This window comes from Phymastichus coffea, unplaced genomic scaffold (assembly GCF_024137745.1).
Source record: "Phymastichus coffea isolate CEN01 unplaced genomic scaffold, Cenicafe_Pcof_1.1 PCOF00361, whole genome shotgun sequence".
Taxonomy (NCBI): Eukaryota; Metazoa; Arthropoda; class Insecta; order Hymenoptera; family Eulophidae; genus Phymastichus; species Phymastichus coffea.
Window position 1 is genome coordinate 1 of NW_026707172.1, and position 26,343 is coordinate 26,343.

General features: G+C 29.1%; 1 protein-coding gene and 9 pseudogenes across 1 annotated transcript; 3 read left to right on the forward strand and 7 right to left on the reverse strand.

The window, feature by feature from the left end:
* Positions 1-396: 396 nt before the first annotated feature.
* Positions 397-2,130, forward strand: LOC131674956 (NADH-ubiquinone oxidoreductase chain 5-like; annotated as a pseudogene).
* A 1,653-nt stretch (positions 2,131-3,783) lies between these two features.
* On the reverse strand, positions 3,784-4,458 carry LOC131674954 (ATP synthase subunit a-like; annotated as a pseudogene).
* A 1,023-nt stretch (positions 4,459-5,481) lies between these two features.
* LOC131674958 (cytochrome c oxidase subunit 1-like) lies at positions 5,482-7,017 on the reverse strand (annotated as a pseudogene).
* A 190-nt stretch (positions 7,018-7,207) lies between these two features.
* On the reverse strand, positions 7,208-8,164 carry LOC131674960 (NADH-ubiquinone oxidoreductase chain 2-like; annotated as a pseudogene).
* Positions 8,165-14,539: 6,375 nt separating this feature from the next.
* On the reverse strand, positions 14,540-15,676 carry LOC131674957 (cytochrome b-like; annotated as a pseudogene).
* On the reverse strand, positions 15,676-16,517 carry LOC131674961 (NADH-ubiquinone oxidoreductase chain 6-like). The gene is given in 2 exon segments (XM_058953771.1): positions 15,676-16,187; positions 16,514-16,517. Coding segments are annotated over 2 exon segments (516 nt in total).
* Positions 16,518-16,654: 137 nt separating this feature from the next.
* LOC131674962 (NADH-ubiquinone oxidoreductase chain 4-like) lies at positions 16,655-17,860 on the forward strand (annotated as a pseudogene).
* Positions 17,861-17,935: 75 nt separating this feature from the next.
* On the forward strand, positions 17,936-19,669 carry LOC131674964 (NADH-ubiquinone oxidoreductase chain 5-like; annotated as a pseudogene).
* A 1,653-nt stretch (positions 19,670-21,322) lies between these two features.
* Positions 21,323-21,997, reverse strand: LOC131674955 (ATP synthase subunit a-like; annotated as a pseudogene).
* Positions 21,998-23,020: 1,023 nt separating this feature from the next.
* LOC131674959 (cytochrome c oxidase subunit 1-like) lies at positions 23,021-24,556 on the reverse strand (annotated as a pseudogene).
* Positions 24,557-26,343: the final 1,787 nt, after the last annotated feature.

Genomic DNA, 26,343 nt, shown 5'->3' on the forward strand with positions numbered 1-26,343 from the left:
CAGATTATACCTAGTTTATCACTGTGATGATTTCTTTTATGTACTAGTAATATAGCAGCTCCCCCTTCTCTTAATTTAATAAGAGAGATTATTTTAATAGTGTCGGTTTTCTTGTACAGTAAGATTTTTTTAGTTGTTTTGTTTTTTTTAGCTTTTTATGGGGCTGTTTATTCTCTTTTTTTATATTCTTTTACACAGCATGGTAAGTTTTATCTAGGTCTTTATTCTTTTTATTTAGTAAATTTGCGTGAATTTTTATTGGTTTTTTTACATTGAGTTCCGCTTAATCTTTTATTTTTGAAGCCTGAATTTTTGCTTTGAGTATGCTTAAATAGTTTAATAGAAAACCTTAATTTGTGGAATTAGAAATATCGTCATAGTTTTTAAGCAATTCTTATGTGTAAGTTGTTTTCAACTTTTTTTTTTGTTTTTGCTGTGTTTTGTTTTTTTTTATCTTTAGTTTTTATTATTAGAGATTTAAGTTATTTTGTTGAGTTTTTTTTAACTAATGTTTTTATTTTTAATATTGAATTTGTTATGTTTATTGATTGAAAGTCGTTGTTGTTTATGAGATTTGTTTGTTATATTTCTTCTATAGTTTTAAAATATAGAGAAGTTTATATAGAGGGGGATTTAACTTTAGATCGATTTGTTTTGTTGAAGGTTTTATTTGTTTTTTCAATAATGTTTATGATTTTAGGTTATAATTTGGTTAGAATTTTGCTTGGCTGGGATGGACTTGGATTAGTGTCTTATGCTTTAGTTATTTATTATCAAAACATTAAGTCTTTCAATGCTGGCATGATTACAGCTCTATCTAATCGAGTGGGAGATGCGGCTTTATTGTCTGCTATTATATGAATAATCTCCTGTGGAAGGTGGAACTTGGAATTTTATTTGGAGGGCAGTAATTATGGTTTAGGAATGGTTTCGTTATTTATTATTTTAGCGGGTATAACTAAGAGAGCTCAGATCCCTTTTTCTTCTTGGCTACCTGCAGCTATAGCTGCTCCTACACCTGTTTCTTCCCTTGTTCACTCATCTACATTGGTTACTGCCGGGGTTTATCTATTTATTCGTAGATTTTCTTTATTTTCTTTTAATTGTTTATTTTTTCTTTTGTTAATTTCTATACTTACAATATTTATATCTGGGCTTTGTGCAAATTTTGAGTATGATTTGAAAAAAATTATTGCCCTGTCTACTTTAAGTCAATTAGGGATAATAATTGTGATTCTTTGTTTGGGGGACCCTGAGTTGGCTTTATTCCATCTTTTAGTTCATGCATTGTTTAAGGCTTTACTATTTATGTGTGCAGGTATAGTGATTCATAATTTATCTAATTGTCAGGATATTCGACGAATAGGCGGCTTATGCGAGGCTATACCATTTACTATGACTTGTTTTAATATAAGAAACTTTGCTCTTTGTGGCTTGCCCTTTATATCTGGATTTTATTCTAAGGATTTAATTGCAGAGGTTTTGTCTAGAAGAAGGTTGGGTATTATAATATATTTATTGTTTTATATTTCTGTAGGTTTAACAGTAGCATACTCATTGCGTCTTTCTTATTTTATTTTATGAGGAGAATTTAATTTTGGTACATTAATTAACTTTGGTGATAAGAGGATTACAGTGGCTAAAAGTATACTTGGGCTTATTTTTTTTGTGGTTTTTATAGGGTCTTTATTATCTTGAGTTATTTTTCCTTACCCTTATTTCATTATTTTGCCTTTTTCTTTAAAGTTAATAACTTTATTTTTTATTTTTCTTGGGGGAATTTTAGGGGCTATATTTCAAGAAATGATTTATTTTTATAATTTGAAGTCTTTACGGGCTTATTTATTGACAGTTTTTTTTTCAGGGATGTGACATATGCCCACCCTTTCTACCATGGGTCACACGTTTTATTTCTTGTTAGCAGGTAAAAGCTATTATAAACTTTTTGATCATGGGTGATTCGAACTATACGGTAAGACTGGTTTATTAAATGTTTTACTTTATTTAACTAAAAAGCTTCAAAATTTATCTTTTAATAATTTAAAAATTGTTTTATTTATTATTTTAATTTATTTAATTGGTATTTTACTGTTATTTTATCTAAATAGCTTATATAGAGCTTGGCTTTGAAGCAGCTACGGAGAATTTATCTTTAGGTAATTTATAAAATTTTAATTTTAATTTTGCAATGAAAATGCAATGTTTTTTTTAAACTATATAAATAGAACTAAAAACAGATTTCACTGCTTAAGGATAAGTTAGAAGCTTTTCCTTGAGGTTACTTAATTCTTTAATAGGGTATTAACCATTTTAATCATTAACAGTGATTTACCTCTTTTTGGTTTCTATTAAGGGGTTAAATCTAGACAGTTAATTTAATAAAAATTTAAGTTTGATGGTTAATTTTATTTTTAATTTAATATAGAATTATTTCCATTTCTAATAGAGGTGGTGCCACCAGAATTTTAGGTCGAAACTAAATACAAATTTTGTTTTCTATTAAAGATAAATCAAAAGATAATTTTTAAATGCAATTTAACTGTTTTTTTTAAACTATTATCCTAGATGGTTCAATTAAGGGCTCCTTGTTTTATTTCGTGGATTAGCCCTAATGTGATTGTTATTATGAATACAATGCTAGTTCTCAGTAGGATTATTGGTCTTGATGTTTTTATAATTATAACTAGGGGTAGAAGGAGTGTTAATTCAATATCAAAAATAATAAAGATGATTGCGATTAGGAAAAAGTGGATAGAAAACGGCATGCGTGCAAAATTTTTAGGGTCGAATCCGCACTCAAAGGGTCTTGCTTTTTCTCGATCATTATTTATTTTTTTCGAGAAAAGATTTAATAAAATTACTAGAATTATGATTAGCAGGGTGGCAGTTGTTCTTATAATTGTTAATATGTTTATTACTTATACTATAATCTAGATTTTTTAATTGGAAGTTAAATGTAATGTTTATACTATATAAGTAGTTATCCACCTCATCAATATATTGATAGGTATAGAAATAATCAAACTACATCTACGAAGTGTCAATATCATGCGGCGGCTTCAAACCCGAAGTGATGCTTGTTGGATATGTGATTTATTTGTAGTCGTGCTAGACAAATTATTAGGAAGGTTGTTCCAATCAGTACATGTAGTCCGTGTAGTCCTGTTGTTATGAAGAATGTTGATCCGAACACTCTATCGGCTAAGGTGAATCTTGCTTCTATATATTCATATCCTTGTAGAATTGAGAAGTAAATTCCTAAGACTACTGTTAGCAGTAGCCTTATTTTTGTTTGTTGTGAGTTGTTTTCTATTAGTCTGTGATGGGATCATGTAATAGTTATTCCTGATGATAATAGGATTAATGTGTTAAGTAGGGGAATTTCGATTGGGTTAAATGTGGAGATCCCCTTTGGGGGTCAGTTTATTCCTAGCTCAATTCTAGGTCTTAGTCTTGCATGAAAAAATGCTCAGAAAAATGCAATGAAGAAGAATACTTCCGAGGTAATGAATAAGATTATTCCTCATCGTAATCCTTTTGATACTTTTAATGTGTGCAATCCTTGGAATGTTCCTTCTCGAACTACGTCTCGTCATCATTGGATTATAATTAATGTAGTTGATACTACCCCTAGTAATAAAAGATTAGGGGTTGATAAGTGAAATCATTTAATTGACCCTGCTAGTAGGGAGAATACTCTTAGAGACCCTAATAATGGTCATGGCCTTGGGTCTACAAGGTGGAATGGGTGATTTTTTGTTTTTTGGTGGCTGGTGTTTTTCATTAATTTGATTCTCTAGAGTATAGGGTTATTAAAACGGAGAATACATATGCTTGAATGATTGATACGGCAGACTCTAGTACTAGGAGTAGGATTTGGGCTATAATTAGCAAATTTAATGTTAAGGAATTAAGCAATCTTCCTGATTGTCCTATAAGAGTGAGAAGGAGGTGACCGGCAATTATATTTGCAGTTAATCGAATAGCTAGCGTTCTTGGTCGAATGCAGTTTCTGATAGTTTCTACTATTACCAGGAAGGGTAATAATGGTCATGGCGCACCTTGTGGAACAAGGTGCGCGAATATTTTGATTGTATTATTTGTTCATCCGAAGATTATAAATCCTAATCATATGGGTAATCTTAGTCTTAGCGTGAATACTATATGTCTTGATGCAGTAAAGATATAGGGGAATAGTCCTATAAAGTTATTGATTATGATTATTAGGAATAATCTTCTAAAGATTACTGTTCTTCCTTTGAATGAGGGTCCTTTGATTAGTACCTTGAATTCTTTATGAATTCTGCTGATTAGTTTGTTGATTATTATGTTTCAGCGTGATGGGATTACTCAGAATGAGGGGGGGATTAAAATTAAGAAAATTAAAGACCTTAGTCAATTTAATGATAGGTGAGATGAGGTAGTTGGGTCAAATGATGAAAATAGATTAGCTATCATTTTCAGCTTGTTTTAGTTTTTACTGTCTTGGTAGTTGATTGGGGCTTGATATATAAGAATTGGAAAAATCTGATTACTACTGTTATTATTAGGATAATTGAGAATATTCTATATAATGATAGTCAGTTTATTGGGGCTATTTGAGGAATTAAAAATTATTTATTTAATAATTTTAGCTTGACAAGCTAATGTTATAGTTTAACTAAATTTTTCATTAGAAGTAATTGCTATATTACTATTAGGTGGTTTAAGAGACCAGTGCTTGCTTTCAGCCATCTAATGAATTGAATTCGTGGATTCATTTTAGGAATCTGTTTGGGGAGATTCTTTCAATTACAATTGGTATGAAGCTGTGGTTTGCTCCACAAATTTCTGAGCATTGACCATAAAGTATTCCTGTACGATTGATAAATAGGTTAGATTGATTTAGGCGTCCTGGTGTTCTGTCAATTTTTACTCCTAGTGATGGTACTGTTCATGAATGAATAACGTCTGCCGATGTTGTGATAATTCGGATTTGTGAATTGAACGGTACTGTTATTCGGTTGTTTACGTCTAATAGACGGATATTAAAATTATTTATTTCTCTTTGAGGTATTATGAAGGAGTCAAATTCAATTTTTTTATAGTCTGCATATTCATATGATCAATACCATTGATGACCAATTGTTTTAACGGTAATTATTGGATTATAGGTTTCATCTATGATGTATAATAGGTGTAATGAAGGTAGCGCAATAAAAACTAGTACAATTGCTGGTATAATGGTTCAAATAGTTTCAATTATTTGACCTTGTAGAAGTAGTCGGTGGTTGAATTTATTGATTAGTACAGATACAAGTACTTGTCCTACTATAATTGTAATGATTACTAGAATTATCAGTGTATGGTCATGGAAAAATGATAGTTGTTCTATTAAAGGGGAGGCTCTGTCTTGTAGTAAGAGAGTTTTTCATGTTGCGATTTCTAAAAAAAGCTGGGCTTTATTTTTGGGGCTTAAATCCAATGCACTATTCTGCCATATTAGAATTTTGTGATAGCTGGAAGTTCTTGATACCTATGTTCTGCTGGGGGAAAATATTGTAGTCATTCAATAGATGAGGCTAGGTTAAGAGAATAGAGCCTTTTTCGTTGTACTATAAATCTTTCTCGAATGATAAATAGGAAATATAAGATACTAAATAAGGAGACTATTCTTCCGATTGAGGATACTATATTTCATAGCAAATACGCATCAGGGTAGTCTGAATATCGACGTGGTATTCCTCTTAATCCTAGGAAGTGTTGGGGGAAAAATGTGAGATTTACCCCAATAAATATAGATGTGAACTGGATTTTTAGGTATTTATTGTTTATTGTTATTCCGGTTAGGATTGGATATCATTGAATAAACCCTGCTATGATTGCAAAAACTGCCCCTATTGATAGTACATAGTGGAAATGAGCTACTACGTAATATGTATCATGTAGAATAATATCAATAGATGAATTAGCTAGGATTACTCCTGTAAGCCCTCCTACTGTGAATAGGAAGATGAATCCTAGAGATCATAAAGATGCCGGTCTGAATCTGATTTGTGTTCCGTGGTAGGTTGCTAATCATCTAAAAATTTTAATTCCTGTAGGAACGGCAATGATTATTGTGGCTGATGTAAAGTATGCTCGTGTGTCTACATCTATTCCTACTGTAAATATATGGTGGGCCCATACGACAAAACCTAGAAGGCCAATTGCTACTATTGCGTAGATTATTCCTAAGGCTCCAAATGCTTCTTTTTTTCCTCTTTCTTGTCTAATGATGTGTGAGATTATCCCGAATCCTGGAAGGATTAAAATATATACTTCAGGGTGCCCAAAGAATCAAAAAAGGTGTTGATATAGGATTGGGTCTCCCCCTCCGGCAGGGTCAAAAAATGATGAATTTACGTTACGATCTGTAAGTAGTATGGTGATAGCACCAGCTAGAACTGGTAATGATAGTAATAATAAGATTGCTGTAATTTTTACTGATCATGCAAATAGGGGTAATTGTTCTGGCTGTATACCAGGAGGGTGTATATTGATAATTGTTGAAATGAAATTAATTGCTCCTAGAATAGATGATACTCCTGCTATATGAAGACTGAAGATGGCAAGGTCTACGGAAGATCCTTCGTGAGCAATATTTCTTGCGAGGGGTGGGTACACAGTTCATCCTGTTCCTGCTCCTTTGTCAATTACTCTTCTTATAATAAGAAATATTAGTGATGGGGGTAGAAGTCAGAATCTTATATTATTTATTCGGGGGAATGCTATATCAGGTGCGCCTAGTATTAATGGTACTAATCAATTTCCAAATCCACCAATTATAATTGGTATTACTATAAAGAAAATTATAATGAAAGCGTGTGCAGTAACAATTGTATTGTAGATTTGATCATCTCCGATTAACCTACCTGGGGTCCCAAGCTCTGTTCGGATTAATATTCTTAGTGATGTTCCTACCATACCTGCTCATGCTCCGAAGATGAAGTAAAGTGTTCCAATATCTTTATGATTTGTTGAAAAAAGTCATTTGATCGGTAAAGTGGTCGAGTTTAGGCAGTAAATTGTAAATTTATCTACGGGTTATCCCCTTTATCAAATTATATATTCAATTATGATTTTAAATTGCAAATTTAAAGGTAACGCTAAGTTTATAATTTTGTATAAGATTTAGATTTTCTCTATTTTTGACTTTGAAGGTCAATAGTTTATTTAACTTAAATTCTTAAAATAGTATGAAACTTAAGGTTAATCCATAAATTCTTGTAAAATTAATTATTGATATAATGTGATTATTTGTTTTTATGGTTTCTGTTCTAGAAAGGGCTATTGTAGATAGGGCTATTCGGGTATAGACGAATAATATTAGTAGGGTTATAATTACTATTACTGTAATAATAATAAATATATTGTTTATGGACATGGATTGGATTACTATTCATTTTGGTAAAAACCCTAGGAATGGGGGGAGGCCTCCTAATGATAGAAGTCTTAAAGAAAAAAAAATTTTTAGGTATTTATTTGAGTGGAATAGTTTATTTATTTGTCTGAAGAAAAAAATTTTTGCGTTTTTTCAGGTTAGAATAATTCCTGTATTAATAATTGAATAGACAATAAAATATAATAATCAAATATTTATGTTTATGAAGATTATGGGTAATATTCACCCGATATTATTGATTGATGAATAGGCAATTAATTTACGTAGGCATTGTTGGTTTATTCTTTGTAAACTACCTACTCTAATTGATAGGATAATGACGGATATAACAAATTTTAGTCTTGGTATAGTAAAAGACAATAAAATAGAGGGTGTGATTTTTTGTCATGTGGCGAGAATTAGAGCAGGCTCTCATTCTAGTCCTCTTATTACTTCGGGGAATCAAAAATGAAAAGGGGCGGCCCCTATTTTCATTAAAAGTGATGAGCTTATTATTAGTGAAGTAATTAATAGGTCATTGCTTTCTATCTTGCTAGATCTTAATATAACTCTTACCATTAAGATTATAGACGCTATTGCTTGAACAATAAAATATTTTATTATTGCTTCTGCAGTAAATTTATTTAAATTTTTTATTAGTGGAATAAATGATAGTAAATTGATTTCTAGCCCTAGTCAGGCGATTAGTCAGGAGGACGCTGAGATTGAGATTATAGTGCTGGCTATTAGTAGCAGGATAAATATTAATATGAAGGAATTTTTTATTAAAAAGAAGAGGGGTTATCCTCTATAAATGGGGTATGAACCCAGTAGCTTGATTAGCTTATCTTTTTGTATTTTAGTATAAGATGTATAAAAGTTTTTGATACTTTAGGTGGAAGTTTAAGTCTTTTAAATGCAAAAATCTAAGTATTATTACTGTTTTAATGTTATTTGAATAGAATATTTAAGATTTTCTAATCATTGCCTCCTAACCTTTAAGATTTTCCAATCATTGTGTTCTATCTTTAAGATTTTCCAATCATTGCCTCCTAACCTTTAAGATTTTCCAATCATTGTGTTCTATCTTTAAGATTTTCCAATCATTGCCTCCTAACCTTTAAGATTTTCCAATCATTGTGTTCTATCTTTAAGATTTTCCAATCATTGTGTTCTATCTTTAAGATTTTCCAATCATTGCCTCCTAACCTTTAAGATTTTCCAATCATTGTGTTCTATCTTTAAGATTTTCCAATCATTGTGTTCTATCTTTAAGATTTTCCAAGCATTGCCTCCTAACCTTTAAGATTTTCCAATCATTGTGTTCTATCTTTAAGATTTTCCAAGCATTGCCTCCTAACCTTTAAGATTTTCCAATCATTGTGTTCTATCTTTAAGATTTTCCAATCATTGCCTCCTAACCTTTAAGATTTTCCAATCATTGTGTTCTATCTTTAAGATTTTCCAATCATTGCCTCCTAACCTTTAAGATTTTCCAATCATTGTGTTCTATCTTTAAGATTTTCCAATCATTGCCTCCTAACCTTTAAGATTTTCCAATCATTGTGTTCTATCTTTAAGATTTTCCAATCATTGCCTCCTAACCTTTAAGATTTTCCAATCATTGTGTTCTATCTTTAAGATTTTCCAATCATTGCCTCCTAACCTTTAAGATTTTCCAATCATTGTGTTCTATCTTTAAGATTTTCCAATCATTGCCTCCTAACCTTTAAGATTTTCCAATCATTGTGTTCTATCTTTAAGATTTTCCAATCATTGCCTCCTAACCTTTAAGATTTTCCAATCATTGTGTTCTATCTTTAAGATTTTCCAATCATTGCCTCCTAACCTTTAAGATTTTCCAATCATTGTGTTCTATCTTTAAGATTTTCCAATCATTGCCTCCTAACCTTTAAGATTTTCCAATCATTGTGTTCTATCTTTAAGATTTTCCAATCATTGTGTTCTATCTTTAAGATTTTCCAATCATTGTGTTCTATCTTTAAGATTTTCCAATCATTGTGTTCTATCTTTAAGATTTTCCAATCATTGCCTCCTAACCTTTAAGATTTTCCAATCATTGTGTTCTATCTTTAAGATTTTCCAATCATTACCTCAAGGTTTCTCAGTTTTTTGGGATTTTTTTTGTACTTTTTTTTATTAGCTACTTAGCTTTTCTATCATTTGTTTAATTTCTAAAATGTTTCCATTTTACTTTTTTTTTGTTAGGTTTAGGCATAGATGAGGTAGTTGTCTACGTTTTTTATCTTATCGAGATACTCCTTTTCTCAGGCACTTCATCTAAAACTTTATCTTAAACCAGGTTTCTCATAACATCATTTTTGCCCAAAAATGGGGTCCAAAAATGACCCCATTTTCGATTTTTGATCGGCCACAGTAGGAATCTTAACAGTGCTCTAAAATTTTGGCGTGTAAATCGAGTTTCAATAGGTGTTTAATGGTTTTCCGATTATTACTCCTTCAATATATATATAAGATCTTATAGTCTAATACTCAGTATTGTCGTATACTGAATAAACAAAGCTTATCGGAGGTTTACTTTTTACCAAATTACATAGAAAGAAAGGGGTAGATAGTAAAATGTTCTTATGATTATTAATTAAAGATCTGCTTTAATGTAAAATTTAAATTTATATGTAAATTATTTTAATGTATATATAATTATCTATTTATTTATATTTAAATTTAAATATAATATCTATATGATCGGCGAACCATTATTAAAAATGAATCAATAATGTAAATAATTATGTATAGATAATTATCTATTTATATTAATAATTATTGATCTTTATTTAACTATACATATGTATTTTTAAATACCTATATATATATATACATATATATAAATGTATATATATACATTTAAATATATAAATATATATATATATATATATACATGTATATATATGTATACATATACATATATATACATAAATATATATAAATAATATATACATATATATATATGTATATATATTTTAAATATAATTATAGTCTTGATTTTATACTAATATTAAATTTTTATTAAATTAATAGTGGTCCATTATTTTTATAATTTTAATTGTTAGATTTATTTAAAAATTTATAAAAACTAAAATATTTAAATTATTTATAATGATTTTATTAAATTAAATTAAATTTTAAATAAAAATTTTTATTTATAGTTTATAATTAAATAAATTTGTATTTAATTTCAACCTAAATTCCGGTGGCACCACCTTAATTAGATAAATAGAGATACTGAATTATTTAATTATTTATTAAAATTAAAATTTTATTAAATTAAGTTTTAAATAAAAATTTTTATTTATAGTTTATAATTAAATAAATTTGTATTTAATTTCAACCTAAATTCCGGTGGCACCACCTTAATTAGATAAATAGAGATACTGAATTATTTAATTATTTATTAAAATTAAAATTTTATTAAATTAAGTTTTAAATAAAAATTTTTATTTATAGTTTATAATTAAATAAATTTGTATTTAATTTCAACCTAAATTCCGGTGGCACCACCTTAATTAGATAAATAGAGATACTGAATTATTTAATTATTTATTAAAATTAAAATTTTATTAAATTAAGTTTTAAATAAAAATTTTTATTTATAGTTTATAATTAAATAAATTTGTATTTAATTTCAACCTAAATTCCGGTGGCACCACCTTAATTAGATAAATAGAAATACTGAATTATTTAATTATTTATTAAAATTAAAATTTTATTAAATTAAGTTTTAAATAAAAATTTTTATTTATAGTTTATAATTAAATAAATTTGTATTTAATTTCAACCTAAATTCCGGTGGCACCACCTTAATTAGATAAATAGAGATACTGAATTATTTAATTATTTATTAAAATTAAAATTTTATTAAATTAGGTTTAGGAAATTTTAATAGAAACGTTATGTTATAAATTGGGTTATTTTGGTTAAAGTTTTTAAACTTAGATTTAATATGGAAATTTAATTTAAATGTAAATTTTAGTTAGAATTAGAATTTATTTAAATAATTTATTTTATTTGTATTTGCAATAAAGAATATTATATATTTGGTTGTTCAAGATATAGAAATTTTTCAAAGTACAGGCAAAATTTGTGCCAGCAGCTGCGGTTAGACAGATTGTGCAATTTTAAATGATTGGAATCAGTAAATTTGATGTTTATAAGATTATATAATAAGCTTATTAGGTGAAATTTTAAGTTTTTTATTGTCTTTTTTTTGAGGCTGGAAAATTTAATTAAAAACTAGGATTAGATACCCTATTATATAAGTGTGAATGTTTTTCCTAATTAGTAGTAGTTATGTTCTTGGAAATTAATAAAGTTGGCGGTATTTTAGTCTGTTCAGAGGAACCTGTCCTATAATTGATATTCCACGATTTTATTTACTTGCTTTTTTAGTTTGTGTATGGCTGTGGGTTGAATGTTTTTATTGGATTATAATGTTCAAGATTTTTATTTAAATAAAATCAGGTCAATATGTAGTTTATAGGTAAGATGAGATGGGTTACATTAAATTTATTTATGGATTTTTTATTTAAATATTTAAATGAAATTGGATTTGATAGTAAGTTTATTAAAAAAGTAGGTTGATTATAGCTCTAAAATATGCACATATCGCCCGTCGCTTCCATCCTAAGGTGGAATAAGTCGTAACATAGTAGATGTACTGGAAAGTGCCTCTAGAAAGACGAGCTAAAGCTTTAAGAAGCATTTTATTTACATTAAAAAGATTATTTTAATATAGCTTGAATTTAATATTTTATTTGTTATAAAAGTTTATTTTATTTAAAGGAAAAATCATTTATTTTATTAGTTTTTTTGAAAAAATTTTTTTTATGATAGTTTAGTAGTATTGAAGAAGAATATTTTTAAATTTTGTTAAGAAAAATTGATTTTTTGTACCTTTTGTATCAGGGTTTATTTATAAATAATTATTTTTTAGTTTTCTCGAATCTAGAAGATCTATTAATTTATAATTTTTATTGTTAAATAACTATTATTAATAAATTTATGGAAGTGAAATGCTTTTCGATTTTAGATATATCTAGTTTCTAAAGAAAAAAATTTAATTTTGTTTTTTTTTATGAAAGTAAGCTTAGTTATTAGTTTCTTTTTGGAAAAATTGAAAAATTATAGGATGAGCTTGTAATTTTGGAGTATAATTTTTTATGTTTTATTTATAGTAGGATTAATAGTTTCTATCTTTAATGGTTTTATAACTTTATAATGTTAAATAAAAGATTTTGTTTTTGTTGCTTTCTATATTTAGAAAAATGAGTTAATTTTTTTTTTGTTGTTAAAATGATGGGATTAGTATATTTAATGTTAAATTATTTTTTATTTTTTAGGTTAGCTAAAGTAATTCGGCAAATAATTTTTCACCTGTTTAATAAAAACATGGCCTTTTGATTATAATTTAAGGTCAAGCCTGCCCAATGATTTATTTAATGGCCGCGGTATTTTGACCGTGCAAAGGTAGCATAATCATTAGTTTTTTAATTGAAAGCTGGAATGAATGGTTGGATGAGAAAATGACTGTCTCTGGTTAATTTTTATAGAATTTTATTTTTGAGTTAAAAAGCTTAAATTTTTATAAAAGACGAGAAGACCCTATAGAGTTTTATATTTAGTCAAGAAATAATGTTTAGTATTTAATTTTGTTTTTTGTTTGATTATTTGGTTGGGGTGACTGGGAAATTAATTTAACTTTCTTGTTTTTTTACACTAATAAGTGAATTTTTGATCCTTTTTGAGATTTATAGATTAAATTACCTTAGGGATAACAGCGTTATTTTTCTTGAGAGTTCTTATCGAAAGAAAAGTTTGCGACCTCGATGTTGGATTAAAATGAATTTTTGGTGTAGAAGCTAAAAGATTAAGTCTGTTCGACTTTTGAAATTTTACATGATCTGAGTTTAGACCGGCGTGAGCCAGGTTGGTTTCTATCTTTATATTTAATAATACTTTAGTACGAAAGGACCAGGTATTAGTTTAATTAAATTAATATTAGAATACTATTTTGGCAGATTAGTGCGATAGATTTAGGATCTTTATATGTAGTTTTACAAATAGTAATTTTGTTTATTGATTTATTTTTAATTTTTATTTCTAATTTAATTCTTTTTGTTTGTGTTTTAGTTGGGGTGGCTTTTTTAACTCTTTTTGAGCGTAAAGTTTTAAGCTATATTCATATTCGTAAAGGCCCTAATAAGGTTGGGTTTATAGGCCTTTTGCAGCCTTTTAGAGACGCTATTAAACTTTTTACAAAGGAGCAGAGCTTGCCCCTAGCTTCAAATTTGTGAATTTTTTATTTGTCACCTGTTTTTAGCATTATTTTTATGCTTATTATTTGATTATGTATTCCTTTCTTTTCTATGTCTTTTTCTTTTAGGTTTTCTCTTTTGTTTATACTGAGAGTTTCAAGTTTGGGGGTTTATACTGTAATGCTGGCGGGCTGATCTTCCAATTCTAATTATTCTATATTAGGAAGAATTCGTTCGGTTGCTCAAGTCATTTCTTATGAGGTTAGGTTGGTCTTGATTTTTTTATCTTTTTTATTTTTGTTTTCAAGATTTAATTTATTTAGTTTGTATAAATTTCAAGAGTATTTGTGATTTGTTTTTTTATTAATACCTCTTTGTTTTATAATGTTGATTTCATTATTGGCAGAAACAAATCGAAGACCTTTTGATTTTGCTGAAGGTGAGTCAGAGCTTGTTTCCGGGTTTAATGTCGAATATGGTAGAGGTGGTTTTGCATTAATTTTTATGGCTGAATATGGGAGAATTTTATTTATAAGTTTTATTTTTTCTTTATTTGCTTTGGGCGGGGATTTTATAAGTTTTTTGTTTTTTATTAAGTTTATTCTTGTGGTTTTTTTGTGGATTTGATTTCGTGGGACTTTACCGCGTTATCGATATGATAAATTGATAAGGTTAGTATGAAAAATTTATTTACCTGTTGCTTTAAATTTATTTATTTTTTATTTTAGGCTCGGTCTTTTTTCTTTATTTTTTTTTATTTAGTTAATTTTTTTTAGTACCAAGTTAATAGAAGGTTTTACTTCTTTTTTATACTTTCAAAATATATACTTTACAAGTTCATTAACTAGTTATAAATTAGTTTATCTCAAAAAAGGGATGAAATGGGATTAATAAAATAGTAAAGGAAATATACAATGGTTAATATTTGTCCTGTGAGAATATAAGGGTCTTCTACTGGGCGTGCCCCGATTCATGTTAATAGTACTACTGTTGCTAGGAATCTTCAAAATCATATTTTTCTTAGGGGGTAGAATTGTGTTCTTGAAATTTTTTTGTTATTAATAAATGGTATAATATAGAGAATGGCGATTGATGCTACTAGGGCAAGCACTCCCCCTAACTTATTAGGGATTGAACGTAAGATTGCATAGGCGAATAGAAAATATCATTCGGGCTTAATATGTGTAGGAGTTACTAAGGGGTTCGCGGGGGTGAAATTATCAGGGTCTCCCAGTAGATATGGACTTTTTAGGGATAGGGTTAATAGAAAGAAAATTATGATAATAAAGCCAACTGCATCTTTTAGAGTAAAATAAGGGTGAAATAGGGTTTTATCAATATTTCTTTTCAATCCCAAAGGATTGTTTGATCCTGTTTGATGGAGATAAAGTAGGTGGATTATTACTAGTGCTGATACAATGAATGGTAAGATAAAGTGGAATGCAAAAAATCGAGTTAAAGTTGCGTTATCTACTGCAAAACCCCCTCATAATCATTGAACAATAGTTCTTCCTAAATATGGAATTGCTGATACGAGGTTGGTAATTACAGTTGCCCCTCAGAAGGATATTTGCCCCCATGGGAGAACATACCCTAGGAATCCTGTTGCTATTACTATAAAAAAAATTGTTACTCCTGTTATTCAGGTTTCTTTTAAATGGTATGATCTATAATAAATTCCTCGTCCAATATGTATGTATAAGCAGATGAAAAAAAATGAAGCCCCATTTGCATGCAGAGTTCGGATTAGTCATCCTATATTTACATTTCGTATAATGTGTGATACTCTATTAAAGGCTAAGTCTACATTAGGGCAATAATTTATTGCTAAAAATAGTCCTGTTATAATTTGAATTATTAAACATAATCCTAATAGTCTTCCGAAATTTCATATTGATGAAATATTTGATGGTGTTGGTAGTTTTACTAGCGAATTTCTTGCGATTTTAATCAGGGGGGAATTTAAAACTTGTTTTGTCATTAGTTTTGTCGTAATGGGCCTATTGTTTTGTTAGAGATTTTTACTACGGCGATGAGGGCTACAAATAGGTATATTATTAGTAGAATTGCTATTTGTATTTTTGGAAAATTGAAAAATTTTCTTAAGGTTGTTCTTATTTCTAAATCTTTTCTTGAAAAATTTTCTGTTTTGTTTTTTGAGAACAGTAGTAATATAATTGTTATGGTTAAAATTATTTTTTTTGCAGATGAGGGTATTTTGAATTTTTCGTTTGAGGCAATTCTTGTTATGTAGATAAACATGATTATGATTCCTCCAATCATGATTAAAAATAGAATGTACCTAAATCAGAAATTTTTATAAATTAGGCCTGATATGATTGCAGTTAATAGGGCTTGAAGAAGTAAAGCTATCCCTATTGATAATGGATGATTTAAAAATAGTAGAGTAATTGAAGTGTAGCTTATTAAGATAAGAATTATTTCAGAAAATAGTTTATTTAAAATAGTAATTTTGGAGATTACAGATAGGGCTTTCTTTTTTCTGAAGCTTTAAAAGATTACTTATTTTTGGTTTACAAGACCAATATTTTATTTAAATTACTAAAGCTTTAATGATAGATTATATGGATCTTTTAACTGTTATGTTTGTTTGTAGGATAATTGTTTATGTTTTGGGAAAAAAGCATTTTTTATTAATACTTCTTTGCTTAGAGTTTATGGTATTATCTGTTTTTCTTTTTCTTTTCTTGTATTTTTACTATTTTAATTATGAATTTTTTTTTTCTTCTTATTTTTTGTCTGTAACAGTTTGTGAAAGTGTTCTTGGCCTTTCTTTGTTGGTTTTTGTTATTCGAACCCATGGAAATGATTGCCTTGTTTTGATTGATAGTTTATGATAAGTATTTTGTGTTTTTTACTGGTGTTAAGATTTTTTGGCTTTATATTTTGGGAGTTTTTGTTTTTCTTGTTTGTTTGTTTTTTTTTGTTTTTTGTTAAATATCCTTTGGGTGTTTCTTATTTGTCTTATTTTATAGGAGTTGATATGCTGTCTTTTTCTCTTTGTTGTTTAAGGTTTTGGATTAGTTCTTTGATGGTGTTAGCTTCTGGTAATTTAAAGAAGAAGTCTTTTTTTAATGAATTTTTTATTTTGGTAGTTCTATTTTTATTAATAAGTTTAATTTTGACTTTTATATCCTTAAATTTATTTGTTTTTTATTTATTTTTTGAGATTAGTCTAATTCCCACTTTTATTTTGATTGTGGGCTGGGGCAACCAGCCCGAACGCTTATTGGCTGGTGTTTATCTTCTTTTTTATACATTATTAGCTTCTTTACCTATATTGGCTGGTTTATTTTATTTGAAAAATTTAAATTTTTCTTTGGAATTTTATTTTTTATTTAATAAGGAATCTTTTTTTTTGTATTTATGTATTAATTTAGTGTTTTTTGTTAAAATTCCTATATTTATGGTTCATTTATGATTACCTAAGGCTCATGTCGAAGCGCCTGTTTCTGGTTCAATAATTTTGGCAGGAATTATACTTAAATTAGGGGGTTATGGTATTCTTCGGTTTATAAAAATGTTTATAACAATTGGGTTGAAGTTGAATTTTTTTTTTATTATTATTTCTTTGGTTGGGGCTGTTATTATTTCTATGGTTTGTGTACGTCAAAGAGATCTTAAAATATTAATTGCTTATTCTTCTGTTTCTCACATGGGCGTTGCATTGGCCGGGATTATAACTTTAAATCTTTGGGGCGCTTGAGGGGGTCTTTTGATAATATTGGCCCATGGCCTTAGGTCTTCTGGGCTTTTTTGTTTAGCTAATATTAGGTATGAACGTACTCATAGTCGTAGATTTTTTTTAAATAAGGGTTTAATACAGATTATACCTAGTTTATCACTGTGATGATTTCTTTTATGTACTAGTAATATAGCAGCTCCCCCTTCTCTTAATTTAATAAGAGAGATTATTTTAATAGTGTCGGTTTTCTTGTACAGTAAGATTTTTTTAGTTGTTTTGTTTTTTTTAGCTTTTTATGGGGCTGTTTATTCTCTTTTTTTATATTCTTTTACACAGCATGGTAAGTTTTATCTAGGTCTTTATTCTTTTTATTTAGTAAATTTGCGTGAATTTTTATTGGTTTTTTTACATTGAGTTCCGCTTAATCTTTTATTTTTGAAGCCTGAATTTTTGCTTTGAGTATGCTTAAATAGTTTAATAGAAAACCTTAATTTGTGGAATTAGAAATATCGTCATAGTTTTTAAGCAATTCTTATGTGTAAGTTGTTTTCAACTTTTTTTTTTGTTTTTGCTGTGTTTTGTTTTTTTTTATCTTTAGTTTTTATTATTAGAGATTTAAGTTATTTTGTTGAGTTTTTTTTAACTAATGTTTTTATTTTTAATATTGAATTTGTTATGTTTATTGATTGAAAGTCGTTGTTGTTTATGAGATTTGTTTGTTATATTTCTTCTATAGTTTTAAAATATAGAGAAGTTTATATAGAGGGGGATTTAACTTTAGATCGATTTGTTTTGTTGAAGGTTTTATTTGTTTTTTCAATAATGTTTATGATTTTAGGTTATAATTTGGTTAGAATTTTGCTTGGCTGGGATGGACTTGGATTAGTGTCTTATGCTTTAGTTATTTATTATCAAAACATTAAGTCTTTCAATGCTGGCATGATTACAGCTCTATCTAATCGAGTGGGAGATGCGGCTTTATTGTCTGCTATTATATGAATAATCTCCTGTGGAAGGTGGAACTTGGAATTTTATTTGGAGGGCAGTAATTATGGTTTAGGAATGGTTTCGTTATTTATTATTTTAGCGGGTATAACTAAGAGAGCTCAGATCCCTTTTTCTTCTTGGCTACCTGCAGCTATAGCTGCTCCTACACCTGTTTCTTCCCTTGTTCACTCATCTACATTGGTTACTGCCGGGGTTTATCTATTTATTCGTAGATTTTCTTTATTTTCTTTTAATTGTTTATTTTTTCTTTTGTTAATTTCTATACTTACAATATTTATATCTGGGCTTTGTGCAAATTTTGAGTATGATTTGAAAAAAATTATTGCCCTGTCTACTTTAAGTCAATTAGGGATAATAATTGTGATTCTTTGTTTGGGGGACCCTGAGTTGGCTTTATTCCATCTTTTAGTTCATGCATTGTTTAAGGCTTTACTATTTATGTGTGCAGGTATAGTGATTCATAATTTATCTAATTGTCAGGATATTCGACGAATAGGCGGCTTATGCGAGGCTATACCATTTACTATGACTTGTTTTAATATAAGAAACTTTGCTCTTTGTGGCTTGCCCTTTATATCTGGATTTTATTCTAAGGATTTAATTGCAGAGGTTTTGTCTAGAAGAAGGTTGGGTATTATAATATATTTATTGTTTTATATTTCTGTAGGTTTAACAGTAGCATACTCATTGCGTCTTTCTTATTTTATTTTATGAGGAGAATTTAATTTTGGTACATTAATTAACTTTGGTGATAAGAGGATTACAGTGGCTAAAAGTATACTTGGGCTTATTTTTTTTGTGGTTTTTATAGGGTCTTTATTATCTTGAGTTATTTTTCCTTACCCTTATTTCATTATTTTGCCTTTTTCTTTAAAGTTAATAACTTTATTTTTTATTTTTCTTGGGGGAATTTTAGGGGCTATATTTCAAGAAATGATTTATTTTTATAATTTGAAGTCTTTACGGGCTTATTTATTGACAGTTTTTTTTTCAGGGATGTGACATATGCCCACCCTTTCTACCATGGGTCACACGTTTTATTTCTTGTTAGCAGGTAAAAGCTATTATAAACTTTTTGATCATGGGTGATTCGAACTATACGGTAAGACTGGTTTATTAAATGTTTTACTTTATTTAACTAAAAAGCTTCAAAATTTATCTTTTAATAATTTAAAAATTGTTTTATTTATTATTTTAATTTATTTAATTGGTATTTTACTGTTATTTTATCTAAATAGCTTATATAGAGCTTGGCTTTGAAGCAGCTACGGAGAATTTATCTTTAGGTAATTTATAAAATTTTAATTTTAATTTTGCAATGAAAATGCAATGTTTTTTTTAAACTATATAAATAGAACTAAAAACAGATTTCACTGCTTAAGGATAAGTTAGAAGCTTTTCCTTGAGGTTACTTAATTCTTTAATAGGGTATTAACCATTTTAATCATTAACAGTGATTTACCTCTTTTTGGTTTCTATTAAGGGGTTAAATCTAGACAGTTAATTTAATAAAAATTTAAGTTTGATGGTTAATTTTATTTTTAATTTAATATAGAATTATTTCCATTTCTAATAGAGGTGGTGCCACCAGAATTTTAGGTCGAAACTAAATACAAATTTTGTTTTCTATTAAAGATAAATCAAAAGATAATTTTTAAATGCAATTTAACTGTTTTTTTTAAACTATTATCCTAGATGGTTCAATTAAGGGCTCCTTGTTTTATTTCGTGGATTAGCCCTAATGTGATTGTTATTATGAATACAATGCTAGTTCTCAGTAGGATTATTGGTCTTGATGTTTTTATAATTATAACTAGGGGTAGAAGGAGTGTTAATTCAATATCAAAAATAATAAAGATGATTGCGATTAGGAAAAAGTGGATAGAAAACGGCATGCGTGCAAAATTTTTAGGGTCGAATCCGCACTCAAAGGGTCTTGCTTTTTCTCGATCATTATTTATTTTTTTCGAGAAAAGATTTAATAAAATTACTAGAATTATGATTAGCAGGGTGGCAGTTGTTCTTATAATTGTTAATATGTTTATTACTTATACTATAATCTAGATTTTTTAATTGGAAGTTAAATGTAATGTTTATACTATATAAGTAGTTATCCACCTCATCAATATATTGATAGGTATAGAAATAATCAAACTACATCTACGAAGTGTCAATATCATGCGGCGGCTTCAAACCCGAAGTGATGCTTGTTGGATATGTGATTTATTTGTAGTCGTGCTAGACAAATTATTAGGAAGGTTGTTCCAATCAGTACATGTAGTCCGTGTAGTCCTGTTGTTATGAAGAATGTTGATCCGAACACTCTATCGGCTAAGGTGAATCTTGCTTCTATATATTCATATCCTTGTAGAATTGAGAAGTAAATTCCTAAGACTACTGTTAGCAGTAGCCTTATTTTTGTTTGTTGTGAGTTGTTTTCTATTAGTCTGTGATGGGATCATGTAATAGTTATTCCTGATGATAATAGGATTAATGTGTTAAGTAGGGGAATTTCGATTGGGTTAAATGTGGAGATCCCCTTTGGGGGTCAGTTTATTCCTAGCTCAATTCTAGGTCTTAGTCTTGCATGAAAAAATGCTCAGAAAAATGCAATGAAGAAGAATACTTCCGAGGTAATGAATAAGATTATTCCTCATCGTAATCCTTTTGATACTTTTAATGTGTGCAATCCTTGGAATGTTCCTTCTCGAACTACGTCTCGTCATCATTGGATTATAATTAATGTAGTTGATACTACCCCTAGTAATAAAAGATTAGGGGTTGATAAGTGAAATCATTTAATTGACCCTGCTAGTAGGGAGAATACTCTTAGAGACCCTAATAATGGTCATGGCCTTGGGTCTACAAGGTGGAATGGGTGATTTTTTGTTTTTTGGTGGCTGGTGTTTTTCATTAATTTGATTCTCTAGAGTATAGGGTTATTAAAACGGAGAATACATATGCTTGAATGATTGATACGGCAGACTCTAGTACTAGGAGTAGGATTTGGGCTATAATTAGCAAATTTAATGTTAAGGAATTAAGCAATCTTCCTGATTGTCCTATAAGAGTGAGAAGGAGGTGACCGGCAATTATATTTGCAGTTAATCGAATAGCTAGCGTTCTTGGTCGAATGCAGTTTCTGATAGTTTCTACTATTACCAGGAAGGGTAATAATGGTCATGGCGCACCTTGTGGAACAAGGTGCGCGAATATTTTGATTGTATTATTTGTTCATCCGAAGATTATAAATCCTAATCATATGGGTAATCTTAGTCTTAGCGTGAATACTATATGTCTTGATGCAGTAAAGATATAGGGGAATAGTCCTATAAAGTTATTGATTATGATTATTAGGAATAATCTTCTAAAGATTACTGTTCTTCCTTTGAATGAGGGTCCTTTGATTAGTACCTTGAATTCTTTATGAATTCTGCTGATTAGTTTGTTGATTATTATGTTTCAGCGTGATGGGATTACTCAGAATGAGGGGGGGATTAAAATTAAGAAAATTAAAGACCTTAGTCAATTTAATGATAGGTGAGATGAGGTAGTTGGGTCAAATGATGAAAATAGATTAGCTATCATTTTCAGCTTGTTTTAGTTTTTACTGTCTTGGTAGTTGATTGGGGCTTGATATATAAGAATTGGAAAAATCTGATTACTACTGTTATTATTAGGATAATTGAGAATATTCTATATAATGATAGTCAGTTTATTGGGGCTATTTGAGGAATTAAAAATTATTTATTTAATAATTTTAGCTTGACAAGCTAATGTTATAGTTTAACTAAATTTTTCATTAGAAGTAATTGCTATATTACTATTAGGTGGTTTAAGAGACCAGTGCTTGCTTTCAGCCATCTAATGAATTGAATTCGTGGATTCATTTTAGGAATCTGTTTGGGGAGATTCTTTCAATTACAATTGGTATGAAGCTGTGGTTTGCTCCACAAATTTCTGAGCATTGACCATAAAGTATTCCTGTACGATTGATAAATAGGTTAGATTGATTTAGGCGTCCTGGTGTTCTGTCAATTTTTACTCCTAGTGATGGTACTGTTCATGAATGAATAACGTCTGCCGATGTTGTGATAATTCGGATTTGTGAATTGAACGGTACTGTTATTCGGTTGTTTACGTCTAATAGACGGATATTAAAATTATTTATTTCTCTTTGAGGTATTATGAAGGAGTCAAATTCAATTTTTTTATAGTCTGCATATTCATATGATCAATACCATTGATGACCAATTGTTTTAACGGTAATTATTGGATTATAGGTTTCATCTATGATGTATAATAGGTGTAATGAAGGTAGCGCAATAAAAACTAGTACAATTGCTGGTATAATGGTTCAAATAGTTTCAATTATTTGACCTTGTAGAAGTAGTCGGTGGTTGAATTTATTGATTAGTACAGATACAAGTACTTGTCCTACTATAATTGTAATGATTACTAGAATTATCAGTGTATGGTCATGGAAAAATGATAGTTGTTCTATTAAAGGGGAGGCTCTGTCTTGTAGTAAGAGAGTTTTTCATGTTGCGATTTCTAAAAAAAGCTGGGCTTTATTTTTGGGGCTTAAATCCAATGCACTATTCTGCCATATTAGAATTTTGTGATAGCTGGAAGTTCTTGATACCTATGTTCTGCTGGGGGAAAATATTGTAGTCATTCAATAGATGAGGCTAGGTTAAGAGAATAGAGCCTTTTTCGTTGTACTATAAATCTTTCTCGAATGATAAATAGGAAATATAAGATACTAAATAAGGAGACTATTCTTCCGATTGAGGATACTATATTTCATAGCAAATACGCATCAGGGTAGTCTGAATATCGACGTGGTATTCCTCTTAATCCTAGGAAGTGTTGGGGGAAAAATGTGAGATTTACCCCAATAAATATAGATGTGAACTGGATTTTTAGGTATTTATTGTTTATTGTTATTCCGGTTAGGATTGGATATCATTGAATAAACCCTGCTATGATTGCAAAAACTGCCCCTATTGATAGTACATAGTGGAAATGAGCTACTACGTAATATGTATCATGTAGAATAATATCAATAGATGAATTAGCTAGGATTACTCCTGTAAGCCCTCCTACTGTGAATAGGAAGATGAATCCTAGAGATCATAAAGATGCCGGTCTGAATCTGATTTGTGTTCCGTGGTAGGTTGCTAATCATCTAAAAATTTTAATTCCTGTAGGAACGGCAATGATTATTGTGGCTGATGTAAAGTATGCTCGTGTGTCTACATCTATTCCTACTGTAAATATATGGTGGGCCCATACGACAAAACCTAGAAGGCCAATTGCTACTATTGCGTAGATTATTCCTAAGGCTCCAAATGCTTCTTTTTTTCCTCTTTCTTGTCTAATGATGTGTGAGATTATCCCGAATCCTGGAAGGATTAAAATATATACTTCAGGGTGCCCAAAGAATCAAAAAAGGTGTTGATATAGGATTGGGTCTCCCCCTCCGGCAGGGTCAAAAAATGATGAATTTACGTTACGATCTGTAAGTAGTATGGTGATAGCACCAGCTAGAACTGGTAATGATAGTAATAATAAGATTGCTGTAATTTTTACTGATCATGCAAATAGGGGTAATTGTTCTGGCTGTATACCAGGAGGGTGTATATTGATAATTGTTGAAATGAAATTAATTGCTCCTAGAATAGATGATACTCCTGCTATATGAAGACTGAAGATGGCAAGGTCTACGGAAGATCCTTCGTGAGCAATATTTCTTGCGAGGGGTGGGTACACAGTTCATCCTGTTCCTGCTCCTTTGTCAATTACTCTTCTTATAATAAGAAATATTAGTGATGGGGGTAGAAGTCAGAATCTTATATTATTTATTCGGGGGAATGCTATATCAGGTGCGCCTAGTATTAATGGTACTAATCAATTTCCAAATCCACCAATTATAATTGGTATTACTATAAAGAAAATTATAATGAAAGCGTGTGCAGTAACAATTGTATTGTAGATTTGATCATCTCCGATTAACCTACCTGGGGTCCCAAGCTCTGTTCGGATTAATATTCTTAGTGATGTTCCTACCATACCTGCTCATGCTCCGAAGATGAAGTAAAGTGTTCCAATATCTTTATGATTTGTTGAAAAAAGTCATTTGATCGGTAAAGTGGTCGAGTTTAGGCAGTAAATTGTAAATTTATCTACGGGTTATCCCCTTTATCAAATTATATATTCAATTATGATTTTAAATTGCAAATTTAAAGGTAACGCTAAGTTTATAATTTTGTATAAGATTTAGATTTTCTCTATTTTTGACTTTGAAGGTCAATAGTTTATTTAACTTAAATTCTTAAAATAGTATGAAACTTAAGGTTAATCCATAAATTCTTGTAAAATTAATTATTGATATAATGTGATTATTTGTTTTTATGGTTTCTGTTCTAGAAAGGGCTATTGTAGATAGGGCTATTCGGGTATAGACGAATAATATTAGTAGGGTTATAATTACTATTACTGTAATAATAATAAATATATTGTTTATGGACATGGATTGGATTACTATTCATTTTGGTAAAAACCCTAGGAATGGGGGGAGGCCTCCTAATGATAGAAGTCTTAAAGAAAAAAAAATTTTTAGGTATTTATTTGAGTGGAATAGTTTATTTATTTGTCTGAAGAAAAAAATTTTTGCGTTTTTTCAGGTTAGAATAATTCCTGTATTAATAATTGAATAGACAATAAAATATAATAATCAAATATTTATGTTTATGAAGATTATGGGTAATATTCACCCGATATTATTGATTGATGAATAGGCAATTAATTTACGTAGGCATTGTTGGTTTATTCTTTGTAAACTACCTACTCTAATTGATAGGATAATGACGGATATAACAAATTTTAGTCTTGGTATAGTAAAAGACAATAAAATAGAGGGTGTGATTTTTTGTCATGTGGCGAGAATTAGAGCAGGCTCTCATTCTAGTCCTCTTATTACTTCGGGGAATCAAAAATGAAAAGGGGCGGCCCCTATTTTCATTAAAAGTGATGAGCTTATTATTAGTGAAGTAATTAATAGGTCATTGCTTTCTATCTTGCTAGATCTTAATATAACTCTTACCATTAAGATTATAGACGCTATTGCTTGAACAATAAAATATTTTATTATTGCTTCTGCAGTAAATTTATTTAAATTTTTTATTAGTGGAATAAATGATAGTAAATTGATTTCTAGCCCTAGTCAGGCGATTAGTCAGGAGGACGCTGAGATTGAGATTATAGTGCTGGCTATTAGTAGCAGGATAAATATTAATATGAAGGAATTTTTTATTAAAAAGAAGAGGGGTTATCCTCTATAAATGGGGTATGAACCCAGTAGCTTGATTAGCTTATCTTTTTGTATTTTAGTATAAGATGTATAAAAGTTTTTGATACTTTAGGTGGAAGTTTAAGTCTTTTAAATGCAAAAATCTAAGTATTATTACTGTTTTAATGTTATTTGAATAGAATATTTAAGATTTTCTAATCATTGCCTCCTAACCTTTAAGATTTTCCAATCATTGTGTTCTATCTTTAAGATTTTCCAATCATTGCCTCCTAACCTTTAAGATTTTCCAATCATTGTGTTCTATCTTTAAGATTTTCCAATCATTGCCTCCTAACCTTTAAGATTTTCCAATCATTGTGTTCTATCTTTAAGATTTTCCAATCATTGTGTTCTATCTTTAAGATTTTCCAATCATTGCCTCCTAACCTTTAAGATTTTCCAATCATTGTGTTCTATCTTTAAGATTTTCCAAGCATTGCCTCCTAACCTTTAAGATTTTCCAATCATTGTGTTCTATCTTTAAGATTTTCCAATCATTGCCTCCTAACCTTTAAGATTTTCCAATCATTGTGTTCTATCTTTAAGATTTTCCAAGCATTGCCTCCTAACCTTTAAGATT